Genomic DNA, 21,082 nt, shown 5'->3' with positions numbered 1-21,082 from the left:
GGGAAAGTGAGAAAGCAAGCCACCAGGTCCAGGACTCGAACCACAGTCAGCCATGTGGGAGTCCAGCACCTTAACTATCATGCCACCTGCCGGCCCCCAACACGAGGTTCTTTATGTAGTTGTTCAAGTGTTCCAGCACCACCAAATAATGCCTTCCTGTGCTTTGCAGTTTGTCCTGTCCTTTTGCGTCCATCAAATCTGTCGAACTTGCTGTAGCCCAGCACCCTGGGCTTGGCTGTCCTCCGGTCTCAGACCTGCACAGGCTCCTCTCCTCCGGCAGATCTCAGTTCCCAGATGTTGGCAGCTCTGGTCGCCCCGCTCTGGCCAGTCACCAGCACATTACCTGTTTTCCCTTCACAGATCTGATCTCCATCTGGAATTACCATAATTACTCATTTGCATGGGTTTATTCTTGGCTTCCCCTGCATTAGCCTTGTGGAGTCAGGTCATTTTCTTTTTTTTTTTTTTTTCTTTTTGAGAGATTTTTGCGATAGGATGTGTGTACTTGCTGGAGAGACAGGAAGACAGAAAGCAAGAAATCATCCCCAGGGAGCATGCCACGCTGCAATCCCTTCTCTTGCATTCGCCTCTCGGGATCTTGGGCACATATACATACACACCTGGCATAAGTTGTAAGTTGGCAGGTCCGGGACTCGAACCACGGTCGACTACGTGGGAGTCCAGCAATGCAACCACTACCCCATCCCCCAGTCTCTCAGATCATTTTCTATCTTGTTAACTTCTGTTTCCTCAGTTCTTAGACCACACAATAAATGCTCGGTAAATACATATTAGATAAAATAATGAGTGAGTGAACGAATGAATGGTAAAGCATGCGGTTTCACTACAGTGTCGCAAATGCCTCGCTAAGACCCCGTGAACTGCAAAATACTCAGAGACATGCATGTGCTATAATATACGTGGAAGATTTTTTTTTTTTTAATCCACAAAGGGCATGTGTACATGCCAGAGATGGAGGGGGAATAGGCACCCCAAAAAGGGCGTGGTCACACCGCAATTCCTTCCGCTCTTCTCCTCCCTCCTCTTGGGATTCTGAACACACACACATGCATCAGCATGTTTTCCAGGCTGCCGGGGCTGGGATTCAAATTGCAGGTGGCCATGTGGACTCTGGCTCCCTTAAACACTAGGCTACAAGGCCAGCCCCCAAGTTGTGGTTGCTTTTTGGGTTTTTTTTGTTTTTTAAACATTTTGCTTAAAACACATAATGTGCTTCTAGAAGAAAATGCCTTTCTTTCTCATCAAGCCTTTTCTACCTTTATTAATTCACTAGATGAATTGTTTCTTAAAAATACACAAAACATGGTAGGATTTCTTCTGAAGGAAACTGGGCTTCAGACTCAATGAAAATACAAAATGGATCTCTGATGAACTAGACAGCATTATTATGGCAAGAGAAAAGCAATCATTGTTCTGGTAGTTGGGGCACTGCCAAGTGGGAATGCTGGTAGGTGCTCTCAGGCTGCAGGGCAGGGCCTGCTGAGCGGAAAACAAGCCAGCATTCTCTGGAAAATGCCGTGTTTGGTCTCTGCGTCCCGGGGTGACGTGCCCGGTGATCGCTCGCTCAGGCACTGTGTGTTCGTTTTCCTAACCTCTCTCCCTGCGGCTACCATCTTTCCACCTTTGATCTGTTGTTCCCATCAGTGGCATGTCGTTTGGAAGCATTAAGTACTTAGAGGCTGATTTTCTTACTTAAATATTTATTCACTTTCTATTTGCCCTGTTCCTTTAAAAGTCATAAAAAATGTAGACCTCACCGTGTGGTTCTGTAAGTACACTGAGATGAAGGTGTTTTCTAACTCAGCAAAAGTATGGATTGTTGCTTTTGTTAAAAAAAAAAAAAAGAAAGAAAGAAAGAAAAAATAGAGGAGAAGAACATGGATTTTGGACTGTGTTAAAGGTCTGTGGTTACTTTGCCAAAGGGATGGTCAGTCTTATTCGTGTCAAATCAGTATCAGAAAGTCAAGGGAGAAAACAACTCCCTGCCCCCCTTGAGTCCAGCAGATGGCATAATGGTTATGTCGCTAGACTTCCACATAGTCGAGTGTGGTTCAAGTCCTGGACCTGGTGGCTTAAAACTCACACCAGGTACATGTGAGTGCCTACCCAAATCCTGAGAGGAGAATGGAGGAAAAGGGATTGTAGGTGGCCAGCTCCACTTAAGGGTGATTTCTCAATCTCTCTCTTTCTATCTCTCTGGTCAGCTGTGCCCTATAGCAAAAAATCTCTTTAAGAAAGAAAAAGAACCTCCCTCTTTTTCTTAATGCCCCTCCTCTTTCCTGCCCTGATCAAATAGATAAGGTGGGAGACTAAGAATGATGCGAAGGCCAGCAGGTGGCGTGGTGGTTGAGGGTGCTGGCCACATGGCCAACCGCGGTTTGAGTTCTGGGCCTGGTGGCTTGTTTTCTCACTTTCCCTCTCTTTGTCCCTTTCTAGTCAAATTAAAATAAATAAATAAAGTTAAAAATAAAAATAATTCTTAAAAAAAAAAAAAAAAAGAATGATACCTAGCGGCCTGAGGGTGGTACAGCCTCTTAAAGGCCAATCCACATGGGAAGTTTCTGGGTTCAAGTCCAGAGACCTCTGTGGTTATACCAGGCTTGCGCCTGTCCATGATCCCGGCTGGCTTGAGGCTGGGGTTAGATTATGGTATCAAAACTCCACGTGGGTGCTGCCTCACTTTCTCTGTCTGTCTCTCTCACTCATGGAAGAAAGAGATAAACTTTTAAAAAGAGAAAAGCATCCTATCTAGAGAAGCACAGTAGAAAAAGTCTTTCTCGTTGTGGATGTGTGGGTGACAATGCTGGTCTTTACCTTCTCTCAGCAAAAGCATGACCCTGTGTAAGTCATGGGGATGCAGGTCCTCACTAGGTACAAAATGTGGGACCCATGGGCCAGCCAGCCGCATGGTGGTTAAGGCAGCTGTGTCCCATGGGGCCAATGCGGAGTTCAAGTCCTGGACCTGACAGCTTGAAAGACACGCTGGGCACGTGTGTGTGCATGTCCCCAAAATCCCAAGAGAAGACGGGACGAGGGGGGATAGCCATGTGGCCATCCCCCCCAAGGGGGCGATTTCTCACTGTCTCTCCCGTTCTCTGTCTCATTATCTCTGGCAAGTACATACACCCTGTAGCCTATTAAAGAAAACAAAGAAGGACCCACATAGGAAGACCCTTTCAATCCTACTTTTTTGTTGTTTTTTAAATAGTTTTTTGACATAAAGTACGTGCACTCACTGGAGAGAGACAGAGACAGTGAGAGGGAAAGTGAGAAATCACCCTTTTCCCGGAGAGATGGCCACCCCGCAATCCCCTCTCTCCATTCTCCTCCCAGGATCTTGGGTATGCACACACACACACACACACACACACACACACACACATGCCCGACGTGAATTTTCAACCCACCAGGTCCGGGACTCAAACCATGGTTGGCCATGTAGGAGTCCAGCGACAAAATCACTACACCATCTGCTGCTCCCCCTGACCCCCTTCATTCCTACACGTGTTTTTCTTTCTTTTTTTTTCTTTTCTTTTTTCAGTGAGAAATACCCCCCCCCCCAGGGGGATGGCCACACTGCAGTCCCTTCTCCTCCCTTCTCTTGGGCACCCTTGCACACATGCCCAGTGTGAGTTTAAGCCACCGGGTCCAGGATTCAAACCTCAGTCGACTCGATGGGAGTCCAGTGACACAGCCATTATACCAACTAACTGCTGGTCCCCCTACACATGCTTTTCTTTGCAGAAGACACAATGCCCAGATCCACATAAAGACCTCACACTCAGCTCCTGGGACTCTTGAGAGAAAGGCGGAGATGTGGGTGAGCTTGGACCCTGCCCTGCCCCTGCAGGAATTGGAGGCGAGATTTCTGCAGAGCACCCCGAGAGAAGGGGCATGGGGCCCACTTCTGTGGTCCACTTGGCTGGTCGTGCAAGGGAAGCCTTTCAGGATAACAGGTTTTGCCTCCTTCCTTCCTCAGACTCTGGGCAAGACCCTTGGTCAGGGAGGTTGAAAGGATATCTTGCTTGTAGTTGAGGACTGCCCAAGTTACAAGTGAATTAAAGAAAACAGACCATCAAGAGCTCCAGCCTGGGACGTAAAATCCAATCACGCGCTCGAGTAACTCCCGTGGTTTTACGCTTGAGCGTTCTTTGTGATTTAAGATTTGGGGTGTGAATTCGGTTCTTTAGTACCAGAAGGCCTTTACTCATAAGCAGCTCTTCTATTTTCAATGTCACGTTGTAAGGGAAAAAGTTCTGTAAACACAGCAGAAACCTATCTTTTGCACACGTCACGTGCAGGGTGTTTGTTTCTTCCCTCAAGGTTACCCTTTCTCCTCTGTTAAGAGTGTGTGTGAGGGGACCAGCCGATGGTGTAATGGTTATGTTGCTGGATTCCCACGTAGGCGACTGCAGTTTGAATCCTGGACCCAGCAGCTTAAAACTCCCATCGAGCCCGTGTGCATAGGTGCCCAAGATCCCAAGAGGAGAATGGAGGAGGAGGGATTGTTGCATGGCCATCCTCCCTGAGGGTGATTTCAGTGATAATAATAAATAAAATAAATAATTCTTTTATTAAAAAAAAAAAGTGCTAGAAAGCCCTTGTGCAAGCTTACCAGTTTCCCAAAACACCCCAGGAGTAATGTGACCAAGGACATGGTTAGCACCCTAGAATTTGACGGCGTCAGAAAACAAAGTGAAAATTGTTGAGAATTAGTGCAGCCGAGCAGAAAGGACACTCCCAGGGGTAGAACTAAATCACATAGCTTCCCGTTGCTTTTTTTCCAGGTTGTCTTTCTATTGAGAGAATAACTTCTTTCTTGGTTTTCTCTTCTTTTATTTATTTTTTTTTTTTAGAGATTTTCACTGTAGGGCGCGTGCGCTCGCCAGACAGACAGAGAGAGACATAGAGACAGAAAGCGAGAAATCACCCCCCAGGGGGGATGGTCACGCCGCAATCCCTTCTCCATCTCCTCTCTGGCTTTTGGGCGTGCACACACACGTACCTGGCGTCAGTTGTTAAGCCCGGGTCTCGGACTCGAACCGTGGTTGACCATGTGGATGTGTTCCACCATCTGCTGGTCCTAAGAGAGCAACTTCTTTCTCCATTTTCAACCACTGGGCTCCATACTGTGTTAGAAATGGTGCAAGGAGGGGTCAGCAGGCAGCATGGTGGTTGAGGTGCTGGATTCCCACATGGTTGACCATGGTTCGAGTCCGAGACCCGGAAGCTTTCTCACTTTCTGTGTCTGTCTCTAGTCAGATTGAATACTGATAATAATAAAGTTGGATAAAAAAAATTTTTTTAAAGGAAAGATAGTGTAAGAAAGGGCCAGAAAGAGGTCGTTGGGGTCCCCAGTCTCACACTGTTTGTCAGGAGAAGCAGGCAGGATGGTTGTCATGTCGTTCTGTATAGCTCACTCATCTGGCTCCATTCTCAAAGGAAGCCCTCCAGGATCACATTTTCTACAGAGTGTCAGGCTCTGAGAGCAGTCGTTTCCAGGACTGGTGGGGCCCCTCATCTTTTCTAACTTCTTGGAGGTTTGGAATTATTGCTATATGTCACCTTAACAAACACTCTTTGTTTGGGCCGGCCAGGTGGTGTGGTTAAGGCAGGTGGACTCTACATGGCCCACTGTGCAGTTCTGGTCCCAGACCGACTTGAAAATCACGCTGGGTACATGTGTTTGTGTGTGCCCGAAATCCTTAGAGGAGAATGGAGGAAAAGGGATGTTGGTGTGGCCATCCCCTTGGGATGTGATTTCTTTCTTTCTCTTTCTTTCTTTCTTTCTTTCTTTCTTTCTTTCTTTCTTTCTTTCTTTCTTTCTTTCTTTCTTTCTTTCTTTCTCTCTTCCTCTCTTCCTCTCTTCCTCTCTTCCTCTCTTCCTCTCTTCCTCTCTTCCTCTCTTCCTCTCTTTTTCTCTCTCTCTCCCTCTGGTCTCTCTCTGGCAAGCACACAGGCTCAATAGCAAACTGAAATTGAAAAAAGAAAGAAAGAAAGAAAGAAAGAAAGAAAGAAAGAAAGAAAAAGAAAAACACTCATGGTTAAGGGAGTGAGATCCCATAGGGTTGACCACATGGTTCAAATCCCAGCCCTAGCAGTTTGGGCTCTTGTGTATGTGCCCCAGATCCTGACAGGATGCAGAAATGGAGGATGAGGAATCACAGCATGACCGTGCCCCACTGGAGGCGATGCTTTCTCCATGCCCCCAACCCTCTCCCCGTTTCTCCCTGGTGATCACACCTGCCCTCTGGCATTTAGAAAAAATACCTTTTCGGGCAAACATGGTGGACATTCCTAAAACCCTCCAGACTTTCTGTAAGAAGGATAGCAAAAAAAATTTTTTTAATAGATATATTAAAATAAAGAATGAATTAATTCATTAAAATAAAAAGAAGGGTGGCAAGCACCAGACTCACAAAGTGGCATAGTAGGGGCCGGCAAGTGGCATAGTGGTTAAGGGCACTGGACTCCCACGTGGCTGACTGCGATTTGGGTCCCGGACCTGGTGCATTGCTTTCTCACTTTCTCTCGCTCTGTTTCTGGTCAAATTTAAATAAGTAAGTAAGTAAATAAATAAATAATTCTAAAAAACATTTTTTTAAAACTAAAAAAATAAATAAATAAAAATGTCATAGTACAAAAAAGGGCAAGGACTCCCTGCCCAGAGAAGGCGGCGTTATAACAGGAAACAGCAGGTGCCTTCTACAAGAATCTAAAGGCCTCAGAAGGGTGCTGCAGCTAGAACGTACTGAGCGCAGCTGCGGAGCCAAGAGCGCTGGCCGCTGAGAGACGCGTTCAGCGCTGGGAGGAGATAAGAAGAGGAAGGGTCAAGCAATTTAGTCCTAAGCTTCACCGTTTGTTTTATTATGAAGACCATAAACACCTTGAGGTTAGTGTCACCTTTGTTGACAGTTGTTTTTTTTTGCAAGGGAAGAAGATATTCAATAAAATTGGTGGGACATTTGGTTCAGAAAAAAAAAATATATATAAGGAAGAAATACTCTTTGGTTCGTCTAGCATGTTCACCTGCCCAGCTACCCCACAGCAGAGTTATTTAGATTTATTCATTTCTCCCATGAGTGAGTGGGAGAGAGACAGAGGGACAGCACCACCACTAGGGCCCCAGCTACCTGCTCCACCCGCAGCCTCAGCCAGCCTGAGGTCACGTAGCCCCGCATACTCAGGAAGGACTGCGGACCTGAACTGGGGACCCTTCCATGGGGGGCTGCCTGTCAGAATACTGCGTTTTACCCCTGAACCACAGGCAAGCACCCCCAATTCGATTTTTCTTTGCCTTTTGTGAAATTATTCAGCTTCTGCTGAAGCTGGTCTGGATTTTTCGCAGTCCATTCCTGTGGCTGGATTGTCTCCTTGTCCCCCTTCAGGGCAGGTCGCTGTCTAAGGAGCAGGCAAAGCTGCCACATCCTTCCACTTCAGCTACTTATTATTATTATTGTTTTAGAGGTTTGTGCTGTAGGGCGCGTGCGTTCGCCAGAGAGACAGAGACAGAAAGCGAGAAATCACCCCCCAGGGGGGATGGCCACGCCGCAATCCCTTCTCCTCCATTCTCCTCTCGGGATCTTGGGCACGCACGCACACGCGCCTGGCGTGAGTTTAAGCCACGGGGTCCGGGACTTGAACCGCGGTCAACTACATGGGAGCCCAGTGACATAGCCATTATACTAACTGCTGGTCCCACTTTTCATTATCATTATTATTACTTATTTATTTTAAAGTTCGCTGTAGTGCATGTGTGCTCACCAGAGAGAGAGAGAGAAAGGGAGAAAGCTTGCCACCAGGCCCGGGACTTGAACTGTGGGCAGCCACATGAGAGTCCAGCACCCTAACCACCACGCCACCTGCTGGCTCCCGCTTCAGCTACTTTTCCCCTCATGTGTCAGATGTGTTCTTTGGAGTCTTTGCTCGTTGCATGACTGACCTTTCTCATGCCATGGTGTTTTTCTTCCGTAAGAATGTTTTCTTGGCCTCTCTTCCTCTTTTTGCATATATATAGTTTTCACAGTCCCTTTGCGAAATAAAGTGTCTCATCCTCAGAAGGGGCCACGTGATCCCATTTCCTCATTTTTTTTTTTCATTCTAAAAATAGTGCATTTCCTACTTTGATTTATTCCGCTTTTTATATTGTGACTTTTATTTATATAGGCACATTCTTCGGGGCAGTGTTATGACTCTTGACTAAAAAGTGGCACAAAATCAACTCAAAATAGCTCAAACAAAAACCAGAAGTGACCAGGACATGTAACAGGGAACACCAAGGGGCTCCAAGTCACCCAGATCAAGGGCTGAAACAATGTATTCGGGTCGCTTGCCAGCACAGCCGTCTCTCTACGGCGTGACCAATTGTCCCTGTTTGCCCAGGCCTGGCGTGGGGTCATCTTGGACATGGGACCTTTAAGGCAGGAACTAAGAAAGTCCCAGGCAAACCAGGACTAGTTGGCCACCCTCCCTCCCTCTCTGCCTCCTGCTGGCCTCCCTCTGCAGAATCCCCCATTCCGTAGCAGAGCTGTCCAGAAGCAGCTTCAGGCCTCCTCGGTTTTGACAACTGGTCCTCCTGGCAATAAGAAGTCCTTTTTCATGGGACGAGCAGATGGTATAATGGGTACATGCTGGACTCCCATGAAGTTGACCGCAGTTCGAGTCCTGGACCTGAAGGCTTAAAACGCATGTCGGGCCTGTGTGCGTATGTGCCCAAAATCCAGAGAGGAGGTTGGAGGAGGAGGGATTGTGGCATGGCCATCCTCCCTTGTGGGGTAGGGAGTGATTTCTCGCTTTCCCTCTCACTGTCTCTGTCTCTCTCTCTCTCTGCAAGAGCACATACCCTTAGGCAAAAAAAATCTCTAATAAATAAATAAGAGCTCTACTTTATGGAGTATATCCTCTAGAAGGGGAGACAGATGATAAAAAGTAGACAGATAAGCAAAATCTCTCGAGATAATTATAAATAGCATGCAGGAAATAGACAAGTGGATGCAGGAGGAGACCTGCTTTAGTTAAGGGAGGTCCGAGAAGGCTTTTTGACAAAGGCAACACATGAACGGCACCCCCAGATGACAGCAAGCCAGCCACATGCCAGGAAAGAGGAAATAGGGACCACAGAGGTCTGGGGTTGGGCAAAAGTCTGGTGTGTTCAGGAGCCAGAAAAGCAGCAGTGGCTGAGTGACAGAGTGAGGGTGAGGGCTGGACCTGGCAATGAGGGGGGCAGCGTCCACGCTGTGCAGGGGAGCAGTGTCCATGCTGTGCAGGGGAGCAACATTCACGCTGTGCAGGGGGGCAGCGTCCACGCTGTGCAGGGGAGCAGCATCCACGCTGTGCAGGGGGGCAGTGTCCACGCTGTGCAGGGGGGCAGCATCCACGCTGTGCAGGCCCTTAGGGGTGAGGGTGAGGAGATGACGAGACCTGATCCTGCACTGCTCATGGGGTTACTGATGGGCGATGCAGGACCACGGACTGTGCAACATAGTGTCCACGTAGGATGTAACTGTAGCTACTCTGAAGTACTTACTGAGTTTATTGAACTGCTAATGATGGCAAAGCCAGGGTACTAATTATTTTTCTGCCAAAGGCTGTGTGTGCTTGCAGGAGAGAGAGAGAGAGAGAGAGAGAGAAAGAGAAAGCAAGAGAGAGAAATTAGCAGCCCTAAAGGGGAATGGGTATACTGCAATTCCTTCTCTGTTTCTCTCTCCTCTCAGGATTTTTAGCACACACATACCCAGGATATTATTCAAGCCACCGGGTCTGAGACTTGAGTTGCGTTGTTGGCCGTGTGGGATTCAGCCACCTCAACCCCCACACACGGGGGGGGGGGGGGGGGGGGCAAGTTCATATCTTTGTACTCTGAATCCAGCGTTTTGTCTGCTGTCCACTATCTAACATATAGCATCACTCTTTTCTAAAAGATTTGTTTCAAGTTTATTTTCTCCATGTATGTATATGAGAGAGAGAGAGAAAGGCAGCTGGGTCGTTTTTTTTTTTTTTTTTTTTTTTTTTGTTTTTTTTGCTAGAGACAGAGAGACAGCGAGAAATCAGTCCCCAGAGGGAATGTCCTTGCTGCAATCCCTTCTCCTCCATCCTCCTCTCAGGATCTCGGGCACATGGGCATCATGTGAGCATCATGTGATCGGCACATGGGCATCATGTGGGGGGAGGTCACGCAGCAGTCACATGGGCGTCAGACGGTGGTCACATGGGGATCATGTGGGCGCCATGCAGGGGTCACGTGGGCATCCCGCAGTGGTCACATGGTGGTCATGTGGGGGTCAAGTGGGAATCACGTGATTGTCACATGGGTGTCACGTTGGAGTCATGTGGGGATCATGTGGGCGCCATGCAGGGGTCACGTGGGTGTCGTGGGGGGTCACATGGGTGTCACGTGATCGTCACATGGGTGTCACGTTGGAGTCGCATGAGGATCGCATGAGTGTCACGTGGCAAGGTCCCAGGATCGTGTCCTGAGGCTTTCCTGGGCACTCTGGAGGTGCACATGCCTGTGACCCACTGGGCCGAGAGTTGTGGGGGGAGTTGAGACCCTGGAGGGAATACCCATCTCTCTCTCTCTGTGTTTCTCGTGGAAGCAGTAAATAAATAAATTTTAAAAGAAAGCTTTAGTTTACAGTTAAAACTCACCCTGGGCGCGTGTGTGTGCATGCCCAAAATCCCTAGAGAATAAATGGAGAAGAGATTGTGGTATGGCCATCCTCCCTGGGGAGTGATTTCTCGCCTTCTGTCTCTCTGTCTCACTCTGCTGGAGTCCCTTCTCCGTTTTCCTCCCAGGATTTTTGGTCACACACGCACATGAGCCTGGAGTGCCTTTCAAGCCTCCGGGTCCAGGACTCCAACCACAGTTCTGTGGAATTCAGCGGCCTTCATTTAAGCACCACACTACCAGTTGGCCCAGGTCTAGATTTTTATAATGCTGCTTTTTTGGGTGGGATTAACCTATCATTTGGTGAATTAAATGACCCTGCTAAGATTTCCAGTGATTTTTTTTTTTTTTTTTGGAGAGGTTTTTGCTATAGGGCGCGTACATTTGCCAGACAGAGAGAGACAGAAAGAGAGAGACAGAAAGCAAGAAATCAACCCCCCCCAGGGGGGGATGGCCACACTGCAATCCCTTCTCCTCCATTCTCCTCTCGGGTTCTTGGGCACACACACGCACCTGGTGTGAGTTTAAGCCACCGGGTCCAGGACTCGAACCGCTGTTGACTATGTGGGAGTCCAGCAACATAGCCATTATGCCAACTACTACTGGTCCCTCTAATTTTTTTTTTTTCCTCTGGAAAAAATATGGCTCTCCTCACTTGGTATTTCTGAATGTGCTGTCCCCATGCTAGATGCGCTCACTTGCCTTTGTCTCACCCACCAACTTCCATAGCACACGGCATTTCCTGAAGATGCTTTGGGACAAAGCCTCTGGGTCACAGAAGATGCCACTTTCCCCTCCCAGTGTTATGTGTGCAGAGAAGAGCTGGAGGGAAGGTGTACTTTCAAAGCCTTTGCCTTAGACCAGTAGACGGTGTAATGGTTACTGACTGGACTCCCATATAGTTGACTGTGGTTTGAGTCCCAGACCTGGCAGCTTAAAACTCACACTTGGCACATGCACATGAACGCCCCAAATCCCAAGAGGAGTATGGAGGAGAAGGGATTGCAGCATGACCAGTCCCCTCCACCCCGGGAGGGGTATTTCTTGCTTCCTGTCACTCTCTCCGGCAGGTGCATGTGCCGTATAGCAAAAAAAAAAAAAAAAAAAATCTTTCTAAAACAAAAAACAACACAAAGCCTTTGCCTTGAGCTCTGTACTTCATGACATGCATTCCCCATAATCTTTCTCTTCAGCCAGATTCAAAAGGTCAGAACTTAACCGTGAAAACATCGCAGCATCAACTGCAGTCTCCACTGAGGTAACAGATTACTCAGATCCTAGTGATTTAGCTTCATGCCATGCTCAATCCTCTTGTTCTAGATGGTTCCTGTTTCATTTTCTCTTTAGCCATCTCATTCCTTAGTTCAATCCTTGCATCATTCTTCCTCCACTGAAAATCCGTAATTCTGTTCTTGAGCCAGTTCTGAGCCCCTTCGTTGAGCTCTCAGGGTCTACAGAAAGAAGGCCCTCCTGCCAGGGACTCCTCCTGTTTCGTATCCCACGTGGAAACCACCTTCCCAGAGACCCACAGTCCTTGCGAGGTGCCAGCCATCTCCCAGAGAGGTTCAACACGTCTTCGTCTGGTTTCTCTTCTCCCAGGCCGGTCTGTCTGAGCTAAGTGGCTTCCGCTCCACTTCTTGGCTTTCTTCATTTATCTCTGGTCTATGATCTTACTACCTCTTGGGCTTCCCTCAGCAGTGACTCAGTCTAAACCAACCCTCCAAGTAGTTTTCCTGTGAAGACAGTTTCCTCTTTCTTCTATGCTGAGTCTAGAATAACGACTGCATTTGGAGCCGAAAGGGGCTTTCGAGAGCACCTAGGTCCAGTCCTGAAGTTGTCCACACTTGGAAGTTGTGAGCCAGAAAGATCAAATGGCAGACCCCCCTGCGTGAAATGATGGTTCGTTTTCTAGCCTCACTGCCTGATTGTTATCAGTCTTACCATAAGCATTTCCATTCCTGAGGTCTCATATTTTCCTTGTCCTTTTCTTTCTTTCTTTCTTTGGGGGATGGGGGGAAGAGGTTTTTGCTACAGGACATATGTGCTCTCCAGAAAGAGAGACAGAAAGCAAGAAATCACTCCCCAGGGGGGATGGCCGTGCCACAATCTTCTCCATTCTTCTCTCAGGATCTTGGGCGTGCATGCATGCACATGCGTGAGTTTAAGCCACTGGTTCCGGGACTCAAACTGCGGTCAACTACATGGGAGTCCAGCAACATAGCCCTTATGCCAACTGCTGGTCCCCAGAAACACAGTATTAGCAATGGTCTCTTCTGGGTCTCTCATTATTTAGGTTGTTACTAAAACCTTCCATCCTTTGGGAAACATCTGTGTTGTTAGTAAAATTGAAATGCCCTCCTTGGAGTTCCCTGTGTGGCCAGCCCATAATATTAATCATGTAAATGTTGTCCCTATGCTTTGGGGGTTTGCAGAAATGTAAGAGGATCACATAGGGTTTTTACACACTATAAACTTTGTGATGCCTTGTATGCTTCCTTCCTCACCCTTAGATCAATGACTTGAACTTTTTTTTTCTTTCCACGCCATTCAATTACTGAACATTTTCTAATCATTAATACCTTTCAAGAGTTATTTTTCGGGAACCAGCAGTTAGCGTAATGGCTATGTCGCTGGATTCCCATGTAGTCGACCGCGGTTCACGTCCCGGACCCGGTGGCTTAAAACTCACGCCGGGCACGTGTGCGTGAGTGCCCAAGATCCCGAGAGGAGAATGGAGGAGAAGGGATTGCGGTGTGACCATCCCCCCTGGGGGGTGATTTCTCGCTTTCTATCTCTATGTCTCTCTCTGTCTGTCTGGCGAGCGCACGCGCCCTATAGCGAAAACCTCTCAAAAAAAAAAAGTTATTTTTCAAGTGAGGAATGGGGAGAAATAATAGTAACTAAGGTGACCAGTTATTTTCGGGTTTGCCCAGGACTTACTGGACACTGAAAATTTAGTTCTGAAAATCCCTGTTCTGGGAAATCCCTCAGTCCAGGGCACATGGGCTAGTTGGTCACTTAAGCATCCCTCATCCTATTCTTGTTTACCTTCCCATGCCTGAGGCAGGTCAGGATGGCGAGTTAGTGCCCGAAAGATTTATGTTCCATGGAATGGCACTGATCATAGAAAAAAACGATCATCAAAATCACTCAGTGTCTTGGGGCTGGCAGGTGGCATGGTGGTTAAGGGCACTGGACTCCCACGTGGCAGACCGCAGTTCAAGTCCTGGACCTGGTGGCTTGCTTTCTCACTCCCCCTCACACCTCCACTCTCTCTGTCTCTGGTCAAATTGAAATGAATAAATAAATAAATAAACTTATATTTAAAAAAAATCTTTATAAAAAAACTACTGTTTTTATCTGTTCTTGCACCACTAACAGAAATCCCTGAGACTGGGCAATTTTTTTTTTTTTTAAGCAACATAGAAAAAGAGAGGGAGATGGAAAGCAAAGAAGCAACCCCCATGGAGTGCAATTTCTTCTCCTCTATTTCTTCTTCACGGCTCATATGCATACTGCCCGGTGTGTTTCTCAAGCTTCCAAGTCTGGGACTAGAACCACACCATTGACCATGTGGAATCCAGCCGCCTTAACCACCATGCTACACGATGGCCCAAGACTGGGTGAATTACAAAGAAATAGTGTTTATTTGACTCACGATTCGGGTAACTGGGAAGTCCAAAGGCATAGGACTGACATCAGGCCAGCCTGCTACATGGCTGCCAGAACCTGAGAGATCGATGAACACATACAGAGACAGTGAGAGCTATGGGAAGCTCTCACTCTCTCTTTTATTGTAGCATTATTTATTTATTTTTTGTTATTACTTTTTAAGTTCCTATAGAGCACATGGTGAGAGAGGAGAGAGAGAGAGAGAAAGTGAGAAAGCAAGCCTCCAGGTCTGGGACTCAAACTATGGCCATGTGGGAGTCCAGCACCTCACCCAACATGCCACCTGCTGGCCCCTCGCAGCTCTCTTTTATAGCAATCCACTCTCCTGGGAACTACCCCTTCTCATGAGAGCTGGAACTCACTCAGTTCTCATGTCAGACAGCATTAATCCAATCAGGAGATCAGGGCTTCCACCATCCAATACTACAATCCAGTCATTGCCCAGTAAGACTGAATTCCAGAGCATGAACCTTTGCAAGGGTGTGGGGGGAATCATTAACCAGACTTTAACACTTGGTTAAGTAGGTCAGTCTTGGAAGGCTAGCAGTCAAAACTACATCGCCATGAGAGCTTCAGGGAAAGTAGACCAAGGGACCAGCAGTTGGCATAATGGCTATGTCACTGGACTCCCATGTAGTCGATCGTGGTTCAAGTCCCGGACATGGTGGCTTAAGCTCATGCCAGGTGCATGTGTGTGCCCAAGATCCTGAGAGGAGAATAGAGGAGAAAGGATTGAGGTGTGGCCATCCCCCTTGGGGTGATTTCTCACTTTCTATCTTTCTGTCTCTCTCTGGCTTTCTGGTGAGCACACACACCCTATAGCATATAAACCTCTCTTAAAAAAAAAAAAAAGCAGAACAAGATTGGGACAACTGGGGCCCGCAGGTACTGTAATGATTACATTGCTGGATTCTCACATAGTTGTAGTTTGAGTCTTGGACCCGGCAACTTAAAACTCACATTGAGCGTGTGTGCATGTGTGTCCAAAATCCTAAGAGGAGAATGGAGGAGAAGGGATTGTGGTGTGGCCATACCCCCCCCCGGGAGGGTATTTTTACACACACACCAGGGGTGATTTCTCACTTTCTTTCTCCCTGTCTCTGTCTCTCTGGCATGTAAAAAAAAAGACTGGGCTTACTTTATTTATAACAAGATTTTTTTTCTATTTTTCCATTGTTTTTGAGGAGATAGTATAGAATTTAAGTGTCTCATCAAAAAGGATGAATTGATCAATATAAAACGTGAATTTAAAACCACTTTAACCAGTGGGAGAATCAAATACAAATGGTTTTCAATGAGATAAAACACAGAGTATATCTTGGAGGCAAATTTGTTCCAGTTTACATTTCTAGGAAAGCAGAAGAAATTTCTTCTTTTTGGGATTGATCCAAGCACTCTGCCCTAATAAACTGTGTAAACTCAAGCAAATGACAAGCTCTGTGGGAACGAAGCTAGAACCGAGTGGACCGAGTAAACTGAAAACAAGTCAAGAATTTAACAAGGCTATTAAAATGAGAAGTTGGAAGAAACCACTGCTTATCTATTTTAAGACTATTTTGTTTCCATGTATTTGAAAACGTTCAGAAGTTAAAAAGGATGGGATCTTCAAGTTACAGATCTCTGGCAACAATTGGATGTAAAATCCTGTCCCTTGGGGAAACCAGCACTTAGCGTAATGGCTATGTCGCTGGACTCCCATGTAGTCCACCGTGGTTCGCGTCCTGGACCCGGTGGCTTAAAACTCACGCCGTGTACGTGTGTGCCCAAGATCCCGAGAGGAGAATGGAGGAGAAGGGATTGCAGTGTGACCATCCCCCCTGGGGGGTGATTTCTCACTTTCTGTCTGTCTGGCTGGCTAGCGCACGCACCCTATAGTGAAAAAAAAAAAAAAGCCTCTCCAAAAAAAGAAAAAAAAAAATCCTGTCCCTTGGGAACAGCAGGTGGCATAGTGATTACATCGTTGGGCTCCCACGTAGTCGACCATGGTTCAAGTCTCAGACCTGGAGGCGTAAAACTCACGCCGGGCACGTGTGCCTGTGTGCACAAAATCTCGAGGGGAGAATGGAGAAGGGATTACAGTATGTTCATCCTCGCCTGGGGAGATGATTTCTTGCTTTCTGTCTTTCTCTATCTCTGTGGCAAGCACATGTACCTTATAGCAAAAAGTCTCTCAAAAATATAAATAAATAGTAAATAAAATACATAATTCTTTCTTCTCCTGAGAGGAGAGTGCAGGCCTGAGTGGACAGAGAAAGAGTGACTCAAGAGGCCCTGGCAGTTGCATTCTGCCAGGTGTATAACATTTGGTCTCAGTCATGTGGGTCAGTCATTGGCTGGGTCCACTGATTGCTCTCATCTTATTGGCTCTATCCTGCTAACCCCAAACAAGAATGAACTCATGTAATCTTCTTAATAACCACGTGGAGGGGCCAGCAGGTGGCCTAGTGGTTAAGGTGCTGGACTCCCACTGGCTCTCTGCGGTTCAAATCCTGGACCTGGCAGCTGAACTCAAGTCAAGTGTGCATGCATGCCCAAAATTCCAAGAGGAGGATAGAGGAGAAGGGATTGTGGCATGGCCGTCCACCCTGGGGGTGATTTCTTGCTTTCTGTCTCTGGTGAGCGCATGCACCCTATAGCAAAAATCTCTCAAAAATAAATAAACAAATAAATCACCTTGTGAAACAGGAGCCACTCTTACCGACCACTTAAGCAGTGGAAAAGCTGGTGCTTAGTTAGAGAGGTTAGGTGATTGTATCCTGTCACCAGGACCAGCTGGGATTTAGGCCAATAGACCGGATCTAGCCTCTGGACTAGGGAGCTATAGAATTAAGGATCTGATTTCTTTCCTGGTAACTTTGGACCTCAGTTCCCTCCTCTGTAAAACAAAGCAGTTGGGCTGGGTGAGAGCAGAGATCATGCCAACTCGTGGGCAACTCTCCAAATCCATAATCAAATCACTATTCATCGCACTCGTGTCTCTTAGCCGCTCACGCTCACCAGGACAGAGAACCATACAAAGTGAAAGGCGGTGTGGAGCAGGGAGGGTGGGAAGAGGGCTGCATTGTTCCCCCGAATATTTTCCCAAGATCACAGCTGCTCCATTGCCACTTCGTGCCCAGGCAGGTAGGTCTGTGGGTGACTGCAGCTGAGAGCCCAGAGCAGGGCCCACTTCTCATGCACCTCTGGCTGCCACAGTCTGCTTTTAGCTGAATCGGTGACTGTCACCCAGAGGGGTCCTGGAGCTGCCCCAGTCCGACGCTTTCCTGGCTGCACCTCTGCGCAGCGCTCACTGCAGAAGCCACGCAGGTGAGCGATGAGAACCCCTCTGTAATGTGACCGGACTTGCTGTTTCTCGTTCCCCAGAATTCCGCTGACTGTTGGTTCCAGGAATTTTGCAGCCACCCTTTTGTTCTTTTCTAGAATAAGGAAGTGGGAGGGGGGTATGTTGGGCAGGAAGGAGAATGAAGAGCCTTTGAGTTCTATGAAATGACCTAAAACCTGAAGACGCCAGACTTTCAAAGAGCCCCAGCGGCTAGTCACTCACTTAGGCCTGTCATGGGCTCAAGTGATCCGAAACTCGGTGTGAAATGGGAGCCAGCTTTTGCTGTCTGGGAACCTCAGCTATCACCTTTCTCCCCAGTCTGCCAGGGAAGGGTGTTTATTTCGTGTCAATAGCACCAAACCCTCCCTGGGAAGGTCATTCCTCCCTTCCTTCTGCCCGCATCTCATTCTGGCAAGGGCATATCGGTCAAGTCTTGTCCCTATAGCTTGTCATTATCACAGGGTCAGCGTGAGGCTGACTTCATCCAGCGAACCTCACCGCGGAAGATGTCTTCGCCTTTGAATAGTCATCTGCTCAGACCTGTAGCTCGTGCATTTTTCTTTATCTGTGTCTGTATGTGCCCAGAGGTGGAGATAACCCTGGAATGAAAAGAGGGGTGGAGGACCAGAAAGATAAATAAACCAAGGAGCAATGCCCCACTGTGGCGACTGAGGACTGCCAGCAACTTGTGGGATTAGTCAAGAAAAAAGAGAGCGAGCTGCTGCTGCTGGAAGCATGGGGGAAGCGTGAGAAGACAGGAGCAGAGCTGCTTCTTCTAGAAGCATGGGGGAAGCGTGAGAAGACAGGAGCTCCAATGGCAACAGGTCAGATGGGAGGAGCAGCCTGGGGGTGTAGGAAGAGACAGGGCCATTACCCAGCGTAATTTGCTAAGAACCTTCGCTTAGTATTTCATACGCAAATGAGGAAGCTTCCTAAGAACCTTCACTTGGTATTTCATACGCAAATGAGGAAGCTTCCGCGAGGCTGGGCTGGGCAGGGCTGAGCGGTGCCTGTGTGCAGACTGGACGGGACTGCAGATCTGAGCTTGCAAGGAAAGCAAGCAGTGTCCCTCCAGCATCCCAAAGAGGATGGAGCCAACAACGATGCAGAGAATAAAGGATTAAAGAGGAGCCCTGGCTGGGGAGGAGCTGTGGAAATTCCAGACGGGAGACAGAAGTCGGTCCCACCTCTCACCCATGTGCTTTCAGGGACTGATCATTTCTCAGTCTCTGAAGAGAGAGTCTTTCCCCAGGGAAGTGAAAAGAATGAACTTTTGGCGGTATTACGTTTTTGCTTTCGCTCTGTCCAGCGTGGTCTTTGTGCTGGTCTTTTACAATAGCCAGTTGGCCCTGCCAGCAAGCTATGAGAAGTTGAACGGTTCCAGTGAAAGGCATTTTCAGGTAGACGCCTGCAGCGACGCCTTAGAAGGAAAGTCATCTTTCTTGTGGGGAAAGAGCCGGCCATCCCTGTTGAAAAGTGTCCCTTGCAAGGACTACCTGATCCAAAATCACTACATCACAAGCACCCTGTCGCAAGAAGAAGCTGCGTTCCCTTTGGCATATGTCATGGTCATCCATAAAGACTTCGATACTTTTGAGAGGCTCTTCAGGGCCATCTATGTGCCCCAGAATGTGTACTGTGTGCATGTGGATGAGAAAGCCTCGGCCGAGTTGAAGGAGTCCGTGTGGAAGTTACTGAGCTGCTTCCAAAATGCCTTCATGGCTTCCAAGATCGAGTCTGTGGTCTATGCAGGCATCTCCAGGCTCCAGGCGGACCTGAACTGTTTGAAAGATCTTTTGGCCTCCCGGGTGCCCTGGAAGTACGTCCTCAACACCTGTGGCCAAGACTTCCCCCTGAAAACCAACAAGGAAATAATTCAGCATCTGAAAGGCTTTAAAGGGAAAAACATCACCCCTGGGGTGCTGCCCCCGGCCCATGCGGTTGGACGGACTAAGTATGTCCACCGCGAACACAGAAGCAAGCAGGGCTCTTTCGTGAAAAATACTCGCGTTCTGAAAACCCCACCTCCACACCAGCTGACTATCTACTTTGGCACTGCCTATGTGGCCCTGACCAGAGACTTTGTCAACTTTGTCTTCAATGACAGAAGGGCCATTGATCTCCTGCAATGGTCAAAAGACACCTATAGCCCTGATGAGCATTTCTGGGTAACACTCAATAGGATTCCAGGTCAGTACCCGGCTCCATTCCTCTTCCCGGCTCCATTCCTCTTCCCTTTCATCAACAGATTAAGTTGTCTAAGATTTACTCCTCCGGAGAACTGACTCATTTGAAATGATTTGGGGGGAAAAATCTAAACACGTAGAAAACTATTAGCTTGGTTGCTTTTTGTGATAGTTCAGTGCTGGCTCTGCCATCCTATCAGTGAGAGTCAGTAATCTAGGAAGCTCTGGGCTACAGTCATTCTGGTTCAGCTAGCTTTGATTGCTTGTCACCTAGCTGCCAACCTGTAGCTCAGTCCTTTGAACCAATACTTGTCAAAATCCTTGCTAAGCATAGCTATCACAGAAGGAGACTGATTTTTTTTTTTTTGGAGAGGTTTTTGCCATAGGGCGCATGCACTCGCCAGGCAGACAGAGAGAGACAGAGAGACAGAAAGCGAGAAATCACCCCCCAGGGAGGATGGCCATGCTGCAATCCCTTCTCCTCCGTTCTCCTCTCAGGATCTTGGGCACACGCGCACACGTGCCTGGCGTGAGTTTTAACCCATCGGGTCCGAGACTCAAACCGTGGTTGTCTACATGGGAGTCCAGCAACATAGCCATTACGCCAACTGCTGGTCCCAGGAGACTGATTTTTAAAGAAGCACTGTAGAACTTGGGAATTGAAACAGGTGGTGTTTTTTTCCAGAAGGGTGCTTTATTTCATTGATGCAGTTTACTCTGAGTTCATGGACCTCTCATGTGTGTGTGTGGGGGTGTAGAGGGGAATACTGTTTTTAGAATCTTCAAAACTTCTCTGGGTATTTTCACCCAAGCTTAAGTATCTTTGGTCTAAGGTCTGGAAAAGTCTCCAGTTTCAAATCACCTTTATTCATTTAATCTAGTCTGGTATTTTATTACCTTAAAGGGTAGAGACCAATGAATTGGAATATGTTGGAGAGAGAGTCTAGCTGGAGTTGATCCACAGAGAATTCTCAGTTTTTAAGTCATAGATTTTTATTAGAAATTCCACAGGGCTGGTAGGTAACATGGAGGTTAAGGCACTCCCACATGGCCTACCATGGTTCAAGACCTGGGCCTGATGGCTTGCTTTCTCACTTTCTCTCTCTCTCTGTCTTTCCCTGGTAAGTGCATGTGTCCTATAGCAACTTAAAAAATAACAATAATAAATAAAACAAAACAAGTTATTCTTAAAAAAAAAAAAAAGAAATTATAGTT

At 47.5% G+C, this 21,082-nt stretch overlaps 1 protein-coding gene across 3 annotated transcripts in view; it reads left to right on the top strand.

Annotated features, from left to right (window-relative positions):
* LOC102485510 (glucosaminyl (N-acetyl) transferase 2 (I blood group)) overlaps nt 1–21,082 on the top strand; it is a 78,720-nt gene that overhangs the window by 28,895 nt on the left and 28,743 nt on the right. The window contains exon 1 of one of the 3 annotated variants that reach the window (XM_006141209.3): nt 18,501–19,871. The exons of the other annotated variants lie outside the window; for them this stretch is intronic. Coding sequence (XP_006141271.1) covers nt 18,878–19,871 — 994 coding nt within the window. The 5' untranslated portion in view covers nt 18,501–18,877. Of the gene's footprint in view, nt 1–18,500; nt 19,872–21,082 lie in introns of those variants that run through there. 3 annotated transcript variants of the gene reach the window in all.

This window comes from Tupaia chinensis, unplaced genomic scaffold, assembly GCF_000334495.1.
Source record: "Tupaia chinensis unplaced genomic scaffold, TupChi_1.0 Scaffold000048_1, whole genome shotgun sequence".
In the NCBI taxonomy this organism is placed as follows: domain Eukaryota; kingdom Metazoa; phylum Chordata; class Mammalia; order Scandentia; family Tupaiidae; genus Tupaia; species Tupaia belangeri.
This window is presented reverse-complemented; position numbering and strand designations above follow the sequence as displayed.